At 48.8% G+C, this 9,941-nt stretch overlaps 1 protein-coding gene across 1 annotated transcript in view; it reads right to left on the bottom strand.

Moving 5' to 3' along the window:
• Positions 1 to 3,112, bottom strand: part of SCAMP1 (secretory carrier membrane protein 1) — an 85,070-nt gene extending 81,958 nt beyond the window's left edge. The window contains exon 1 of the mRNA XM_063963634.1: positions 2,905 to 3,112. Within this exon, the coding sequence (XP_063819704.1) occupies positions 2,905 to 2,961 (57 nt within the window). The 5' untranslated portion in view covers positions 2,962 to 3,112. The remainder of the gene's footprint in view (positions 1 to 2,904) is intronic.
• Positions 3,113 to 9,941: the final 6,829 nt, after the last annotated feature.

A 9,941-nucleotide genomic window follows, 5' to 3' on the forward strand; every position in this document is an offset into this window, starting at 1 on the left:
CACAATTCATCAAACAATAAATTGGGTGGAATACAATGGTCGCTGGGATCCAAGCGGATCGCAAGACTGACCAGCATATGGTGTATAGCTTTTACTCGATTTCAGAATCTGAAGCATAAAAACATACACATGCTTATCCCCAGGCTCCCGATTCTCCCGGTCCCGGCTGCAAGGAATACTATAAGAAAAAAAATGGGAGGTGGAGCCAGCCCTTTAACGCCATTCCTGGACGCAGCAGTGATCACAGCCCCTGCATAGAGAAGATAACAGTAGAAGCACCCGCATGAAGAGATAATAGGGTCTATTCATGAAGCAGTGAAAATCTGCTACTACGTATAATTTTATAGAATGCACTTGATAAACATAACTTCAAAGCTGATTGATTGCCATGAGCAACTTCTCCACACTTCTCAGTGCTTCATGAACAGACCCCAATAACAAACACAGCACCCGCTTAAAGAGATAACAGTACCAGCACCCGCATGATGAGATAATGGAGCAGCACTGATGAAGAAATAATAGTGGTGGCAGCATCCCCATGAAGAGATAATGGGGTCTATTCATGAAGCAGTGAAAAAAAGAGCGGAGAAGTTGCCCATGGTAACCAATCAGCTACTACGTATAATTTTATATAATGCACTTGATAAATATTACTTCAAAGTAGATTGGTTAATATGGGCAACTTCTTCACTGCTTCATGAATAGAACCCCAATAGCGGTAGCAGCACCCGCGTGAAGAGACGATAGAGGTAGCAGCACCCGCGTGAAGAGACGATAGGGGTAGCAGCACCCGCGTGAAGAGATGACAGGAGTGGCAGCACCCATACAAAGAGAAGACGGGGGTGGCAGCACCCGCACAAAGAGAAGACGGGGGTGGCAGCACCCGCACAAAGAGAAGACGGGGGGTGGCAGCACCCGCACAAAGAAGACGGGGGGTGGCAGCACCCGCACAAAGAGAAGACGGGGGGTGGCAGCACCCGCACAAAGAGAAGACGGGGGTGGCAGCACCCGCACAAAGAGAAGACGGGGGTGGCAGCACCCGCACAAAGAAGACGGGGGTGGCAGCACCCGCACGCAGAGATGACGGGGGTGGCAGCACCCGCACGCAGAGATGACGGTGGTGGCAGCACCCGCACGCAAGGATGGCAGAGATGACGTAGATGACGGCGGTGGCAGCACCCGCACGCAGAGATGACGGCGGTGGCAGCACCCGCACGCAGAGATGACGGCGGTGGCAGCACCCGCACGCAGAGATGACGGCGGTGGCAGCACCCGCACGCAGAGATGACGGCAGTAGCAGCACCCGCACGCAGAGATGACGGCGGTAGCAGCACCCGCACGCAGAGATGACGGCGGTAGCAGCACCCGCATGCAGAGATGATGGCGGTAGCAGCACCCGCACGCAGAGATGAGAAATTCCAGCAACCACTGACACCGCAATTATATATTTCTGATTTACATTTTTAGAACAATAGTGAACGATAACAGGTGACATGTATAAAAACTTCCGTACAGAAACTTTCTAGGAAAGGTAGTGTTGCCCGTAGCAACCAGCTTCTGTCATGGTTCCAGGAAGGGTTAAGATGATAAAGCAAAGCACCATATTCTGTTAACATTTTAGGTGTCAAACAGTCAAAAATGTCTCCCTGGTGGGTGATGAAGGATGTGATGCCGGTCACTGTGTAGCACAGCTGACACTATACTGCCGGTGCAATATGACCAGTGATAAAGCCCCGGCACTATAAATACTGATGATAGCCATAAAATCTTATTAGAATAGATTAGATAAGATTGGTAACCATATTGTTGTGATACCATAAGAATTATATAACCCTTTGTGACCAGCAATGGAATAAGATAGCACTTTATGTATAACCTTAATCCTATATACAAGTCACTGCACATTTTGCTTATAATAATAATTTTATTTATATAGCGCTCTTTCTCCAATAGGACTCAAGGCGCTTAACAGATACATAGCATAATATAGTACAGAAAATAATGAAGTACAGAACAGATTTTCATAAAATACAGAAGCATGGAGATACTAAAGGGACAATTATGGGAATGCTTGAGTAAAAAGGAAAGTCTTGAGTCTACTTTTGAAGGATTCTATAGTTGGGGCCTCTCACACTGTGTGAGGAAGTTATTTCCACAGAGACGGAGCTGCATGACTCTAAAAACTCGACCCCCGGATGAATTACGGGAGATTCTAGGTACTGCTAATCTAAAACAGTTATTAAAATTAAACTTTGTATTACACGGAAAAGGCACGAGTGTATCCTACAGACACGCAGACAAGACAGAGAGGAGGAAACCGCTTACAGGACATCCTGATGGCTGAAGTGTAAGAATGCCTTAGGTGACAATGAAGTCAATGGCAATCACAGTATGTAATATATAGTGTCACTTATTTCCTGTGAAATCACGTTCAAAAGCGCACACAATACTCCTCTATTTGTGTACTGGGCAGCACAGAAGAGCAAACACAGGCAGCAATCCCAATACTGCAATATTTACTAAGACAATACTGTAACCTGCCAGCAGACTCACTATTGATCCAGTGGGGAAACCTCACAATGACATGTCAGTATAAACAGGGCAGGGGATGGATGGGGCTCTGCACTATGACATGTATAGGGGTCTGAGAGCTATAGGTACAGATTGAGGATCCTTTATCCAAAAATTCATAATCCCACATTTTTGGGTCCCCTACTGAGATGACACACACACTGGCATGCGCATACGAGACACACAGGCCCGGGGTTAGTGCCAGGCACAGCACATCAGGCAGACGCACGACAGGAGCAGCTGCATACAGGGGTGCTGTACACACACACACACACACACCCGTGCTGATGCCACACACAGCATGCAGGTACAGGGCGCTCGCCCCCAGCTCACCTTGAACGGGTTGTTCAGGTCCGGATCCGCGAACGGGTTGCTGTCAAAGTCTGACATAGCGGCGGCGGGTCACGGGCAGTTCCCCGGGCACCGACCCGCACAATCCGTTAGCCCTAGCAGAAAGATGGCCACTCCGGATGTGACGTAATGAGCCCAGCCTGGCCCCGGCTTTGCAGGAGGGTGTCCTGTCGGAGAGCCGACGCCTACCGGCGTCACAGCAGCGGGGAGAGGACAGACAGTAGCGGGAGCCGGCAGCCTGATCGGGATCGGCGTATGCAGCAGCACCGGTCACCGGCTCCTCATCCCCGCACCAGCAGCTGCTGTTTCCCCGGCATGACCCGCTGTGTATCACTAACTGCACCTCTGTAGCCTGAGCCCCGATATGGGGGGAGCTGATCCCCACTGGCCATTCCTTACTGCCCCATCACTATTCTGCAAGATCCCTTCCTCCACCTACCGCATCATCTCCATCAGCCAACACCATCTCCTTTCTCTGTCACCAATACCATCATCCCTCCATCCCAACACTATCTCCTTTACTCCACCAACACTATCTTACTTTCTCCACCAACACTATCTTCTTTCCTCCAACACATTCTCACTTCTTTCACCAATACCATCATCCCTCCATCCCAACACTATCTCATTTCATCCACCAACACTATATTCCTTCCTCCAACACCTTTTCCCTTCCTCCACCAACACATTCTCACTTCTTCCACCAACACTATCTTCCATCCTCCACCAACAACTTCTCACTTCTTCCACCAACACCTTCTCTCTTCTTCCACCAACACTATCTTCCTTCCTCCTCCAACACATTCTCACTTCTTCCTCCAACACTGTCTTCCTTCCTCCTCCAACACATTCTCACTTCTTCCACCAACACTCTCTTCCTTCCTCCACCACTATCTTCTTTCCTCCAACAACACCTTCTCACATCTTTCACCAATACAATCATCTCTCCATCCCAACACTATCTCCTTTCATCCACCAACACTATCTTCCTTCCTCCAACTCCTTTTCCCTTCCTCCACCAGCACATTCTCACTTCTTCCACCAACACTATCTTCCTTCCTCCACCAACAACTTCTCACTTCTTCCACCAACACCTTCTCTCGTCTTCCACCAACACTATTATTATTATTATCCTTGATTTATATGGCGCCACAAGGGTTCCGCAGCACCCAATTACAGAGTACATCAGCACATAATCAAAACAGGAAAACAGTGACTGACAGTTGAAGACAATATAGGACAAGTACAGGGTAACTAAGCATAACTACACCAGTGAATGACAGAGATAAGTTCCAGTTGGCCAAAAACTGCGAGATTTGGGCAGTTGAGGATTATTAAAGTAAGAAAAGGATAAGCACATGAGGGCCCTACTCGTGAGAGCTTACATTCTATCTTCCTTCCTCCTCCAACACATTCTCACTTCCACCAACACTCTCTTCCTTCCTCCAACAACACCTTCTCACTTCTTTCATTAATACCATCATCCTTCCACACCAATACTATCTTCTTTCCTCCACCAACACCTACTCACTACTTCCACCACCATCTCCATCCATCAAGAGTCACAGAGAAGAAGCTCTGACTTCACTTCTACAGTAATGTAACCATTGTACCCTACCAAACCATCTCTCACTCAATGATGCACTCCTCCAAAAGAACACCAATAATGGCTACATTTCTATATTTCCTAGAAATATTTAGAAAAGGCATATTTAAAATGCATTGAAATTGTGTGTGTAGAAGTGCCTGTGAAAACAGAGAGTTGGGTGAGGTGTACAGGTGTTAGAGGACGCTGGGTTAGTTGTATTTGCAGAGGCACCAGAGAGAAGGGGGATGAAATAGGTGGATGGTTGTAGGGATGCGACATTGAAATTATACATCGTTTTGGTTATAGTTTTGACCTAGTTAAGGTTGACAGTCAATAGGTCAACCACTATTGGTCAACGTGGGTAAAAGGTCGACACAGTGTAGTGGTCGAAACGGGACAGGTCGACACAAAAGGTTGACGTTACATTTTTTACTGATTTTTTTGTGCCGTTTTTTGCGTAACATGATCAGGATCCCCAATCAGTGCACAGCCTCCTCTTGCAAGCAAGGTGCCTTACTCTGCCACCGCTGCGCTTGGCACTATTTCCAATTGTAGTCCTCGGGGATGGTAAAATATGAAAAAGTTAAAAATAAAAAAAAATGTAAAAAAGTCATGTCGATCTTTTTATGTGTTGACCTGTCCTGTGTCTACCTTTTTCCCATGTCGGCCAATAGTGGTTGACGTATTGACTGTTGACCTACCATCTGGATACCAATCTTTTTACCAATGCCTGTGTAAAAAAAACATTGTTTCTGATATTAACAGATTTTTCTATTGGTTTGATGTAAACTAGCTACTTAGCATCATTCAAACAAGGGATTTGAACACTAAGTCTATTTAAAACAACATTTCTCTTACGTCCTAGAGGATGCTGGGGACTCCAAAAGGACCATGGGGTATAGACGGGATCCGCAGGAGACATGGGCACACTAAAAAAACTTTGACTGGGTGTGAACTGGCTCCTCCCTCTATGCCCTTCCTCCAGACCTCAGTTAGATTCTGTGCCCAGGAGTGACTGGACACACACTAGGGGAGCTCTACTGAGTTTCTCTAGAAAGACTTTATGTTAGGCTTTTTTATTTTCAGGGAGACCTGCTGGCTACAGGCTCCTTGCTTCGTGGGACTGAGGGGAGAGAAGTCAGACCTACTTCTTCTTAGTTAAGGGCTCTGGTTCTTAGGCTACTGGACACCATTAGCTCCAGAGGGTTCGATCACTTGGTGCGCCTAGCTGCTTGTTCCCGGAGCAGCGCCGTCACCCCCCTCACAGAAGTAAGAAGCCGGGTGAGTATTAGAAGAACAGAAGACTTCAGTGACGGCAGAAGATTTCAGTAACGGAGGTACAGCGCAGCGGTCGCGCTGCGCTCTATGCTCCCACACACCAACGGCACTTACAGGGTGCAGGGCGCTGGGGGGAGCGCCCTGGGCAGCAAGTTACTAAGGGGATTTTTCACTGGCAAAAGAGGCATATTCGGTGCCCAGGCACCGTGTACGATACCCCCGCCAGTATAATTTTTCTCTGACGTCCTAAGTGGATGCTGGGACTCCGTAAGGACCATGGGGGATTAGCGGCTCCGCAGGAGATTGGGCACAACTAAAGAAAGCTTTAGGACTACCTGGTGTGCACTGGCTCCTCCCACTAAGACCCTCCTCCAGACCTCAGTTAGATTCTTGTGCCCGGCTGAGCTGGATGCACACTAGGGGCTCTCCTGAGCTCCTAGAAAGAAAGTATATTTCTCTAACGTCCTAAGTGGATGCTGGGGACTCCGTAAGGACCATGGGGAATAGCGGCTCCGCAGGAGACTGGGCACATCTAAAGAAAGCTTTAGGACTATCTGGTGTGCACTGGCTCCTCCCCCTATGACCCTCCTCCAAGCCTCAGTTAGATCTCTGTGCCCGAACAAGAAGGGTGCACACTAGGGGCTCTCCTGAGCTTCTTAGTGAAAGTTTTAGATTAGGTTTTTTATTTTCAGTGAGACCTGCTGGCAACAGGCTCACTGCATCGAGGGACTAAGGGGAGAAGAAGTGAACTCACCTGCGTGCAGAGTGGATTGGGCTTCTTAGGCTACTGGACATTAGCTCCAGAGGGACGATCACAGGCCCAGCTTGGATGGGTCCCAGAGCCGCGCCGCCGGCCCCCTTACAGAGCCAGAAGGCAGAAGAGGTCCGGAAAATCGGCGGCAGAAGACGTCCTGTCTTCAACAAGGTAGCGCACAGCACTGCAGCTGTGCGCCATTGCTCTCAGCACACTTCACACTTCGGTCACTGAGGGTGCAGGGCGCTGGGGGGGGGGCGCCCTGAGACGCAATAAAAACACCTTGGATGGCAAAAAAATGCATCACATATAGCTCCTGGGCTATATGGATGCATTTAACCCCTGCCAGAATCCATAAAAAAGCAGGAGAAAAGTCAGCGAAAAAGGGGCGGAGCCTATCTCCTCAGCACACTGGCGCCATTTTCCCTCACAGCTCCGTTGGAGGGAAGCTCCCTGTCTCTCCCCTGCAGTCACTACACTACAGAAAGGGTTAAAAAAAAGAGAGGGGGGCACTAATTAGGCGCAGTATTAACTATACAGCAGCTATAAGGGGAAAAACACTTATATAAGGTTATCCCTGTATATATATATATAGCGCTCTGGTGTGTGCTGGCAAACTCTCCCTCTGTCTCCCCAAAGGGCTAGTGGGGTCCTGTCCTCTATCAGAGCATTCCCTGTGTGTGTGCTGTATGTCGGTACTTTTGTGTCGACATGTATGAGGAGAAAAATTATGTGGAGACGGAGCAGATTGCCTGTAATAGTGATGTCACCCCCTAGGGGGTCGACACCTGAGTGGATGAACTGTTGGAAGGAATTACGTGACAGTGTCAGCTCTGTATAAAAGACAGTGGTTGACATGAGACAGCCGGCTACTCAGCTTGTGCCTGTCCAGACGTCTCATAGGCCGTCAGGGGCTCTAAAGCGCCCGTTACCTCAGATGGCAGATATAGACGCCGACACGGATACTGACTCCAGTGTCGACGGTGAAGAGACGAATGTGACTTCCAGTAGGGCCACACGTTACATGATTGAGGCAATGAAAAATGTTTTACACATTTCTGATAATACGAGTACCACCAAAAAAAGGGGTATTATGTTCGGTGAGGAAAAACTACCTGTAGTTTTCCTGAATCTGAGAAATTAAATGAGGTGTGTGATGATGCGTGGGTTTCCCCCGATAACAACGGATAATTTCTAAAATGTTATTGGCATTATATCCTTTCCCGCCAGAGGTTAGGGTGCGTTGGGAAACACCCCCTAGGGGGGATAAAGCGCTCACACGCTTGTAAGGGCTCTACCTTCGCCTGAGATGGCCGCCCTTAAGGATCCTGCTGATAGAAAGCAGGAGGGTATCCTAAAAGGTATTTACTCACATACTGGTGTTATACTGCGACCAGCAATCGCCTCAGCCTGGATGTGCAGTGCTGGGTTGGCGTGGTCGGATTCCCTGACTGAAAATATTGATACCCTAGATAGGGACAGTATATTTTTGCCTATAGAGCATTTAAAAGATGCATTTTTATATATGCGTGATGCACAGCGGAATATTTGCCGACTGGCATCAAGTCTAAGCGCGTTGTCCATTTCTACCAGTAGAGGGTTATGGACACGTCAGTGGTCAGGTGATGCGTATTCCAAACGGCATTTGGAAGTATTGCTTTATTAAGGGAGGAGTTATTTGGGGTCGGTCTTTCAGACCTGGTGGCCACGGCAACAGCTGGGAATTCCACGTTTGTACCCCAGGTCGCCTCTCAACATGAGAAGACGCCGTATTATCAGGCGCAGTCTTTTCGTGGACAAGCGGGCAAAAGGTTCCTCATTTCTGCCCCGTGACAGAGGGAGAGGAAAAAGGCTGCAGAAATCAGCCAGTTCCCAGGAACAGAAACCCTCTCCCGCCTCTGCCAAGCCCTCAGTATACGCTGGGGCTTTACAAGCAGAATCAGGCACGGTGGGGGGCCCGTCTCAATGAATTTCAGCGCGCAGTGGGCTCACTTGCAAGTAGACCCCTGGATCCTTCAGGTGATATCTCAGGGGTACAAATTAGAATTCAAGACGTCTCCCCCTCGCCGTTTCCTAAAGTCGGCTTTACCGATGTCTCCTTCTGACAGGGAGACAGTTTTGGAAGCCATTCACAAGCTGTATTCCCAGCAGGTGATAATCAAGATACCCCTCCTGCAACAGGGAACGGGGTATTATTCCACACTGTTGTGGTACCGAAGCCGGACGGCTCGGTGAGACCGATTCTAAATCTAAAATCTTTGAACACTTACGTACAGAGGTTCAAATTCAAGATTGAGTCACTCAGAGCAGTGATTGCGAACCTGGAAGAAGGGGACTACATGATGTCTCGGGACATCAAGGATGCTTACCTTCATGTCAAAATTTACCCTTCTCACCAAGGGTACCTCAGGTTGATGGTACAGAACTGTCACTATCAGTTCAGACGCTGCCGTATGGATGGTACACGGCACCCCGGGTCTTTACCAAGGTAATGGCCGAAATGATGATATTCCTTCGAAGGAAGTGAATTTTAGTTATCCCTTCCTTGGACAATTCCCTGATAAGGGTAAGATCCAGGGAACAGTTGGAGGTCGGTGTAGCACTATCTCAGGTAGTGTTGCGGCAGCACGATTGGATTCTCAATATTCCAAAATCGCACCTGGTTCCGACGACGTGTCTTCTGTTCCTAGGGATGATCCTGGACACAGTCCAGAAAAAGGTGTTTCTCCCGGAGGAGAAAGCCAGGGAGTTATCCGAGCTAGTCAGGAACCTCCTAAAACCGAGCCAAGTCTCAGTGCATCAATGCACAAGGGTTCTGGGTAAAATGGTGGCTTCCTACGAAGCAATCCCATTCGGCAGATTCCACGCAAGAACTTTCCAGTGGGACCTGCTGGACAAATGGTCCGGATCGCATCTTCAGATGCATCAGCGGATAACCCTGTCACCAAGGACAAGGGTGTCCCTCCTGTGGTGGTTGCAGAGTGCTCATCTTCTAGAGGGCCGCAGATTAGGCATTCAGGACTGGGTCCAGGTGACCACGGATGCCAGCCTGCGAGGCTGGGGAGCAGTCACACAGCGAAGGAATATCCAGGGCTTATGGTCAAGCCTGGAGACATCACTTCACATAAATATCCTGAAGCTAAGGGACATTTACAATGCTCTAAGCTTAGCAAGACCTCTGCTTCAAGGTCAGCCGGTGTTGATCCAGTCGGACAACATCACGGCAGTCACCCACGTAAACAGACAGGGTGGCACAAGAAGCAGGAGGGCAAGGGCAGAAGCTGCAAGGATTCTTCGCTGGGCGGAAAATCATGTGATAGCACTGTCAGCAGTATTCATTCCGGGAGTGGACAACTGGGAAGCAGACTTCCTCAGCACGACCTCCACCCGGGAGAGTGG

This window comes from Pseudophryne corroboree, chromosome 1 (assembly GCF_028390025.1).
Source record: "Pseudophryne corroboree isolate aPseCor3 chromosome 1, aPseCor3.hap2, whole genome shotgun sequence".
In the NCBI taxonomy this organism is placed as follows: Eukaryota; Metazoa; Chordata; class Amphibia; order Anura; family Myobatrachidae; genus Pseudophryne; species Pseudophryne corroboree.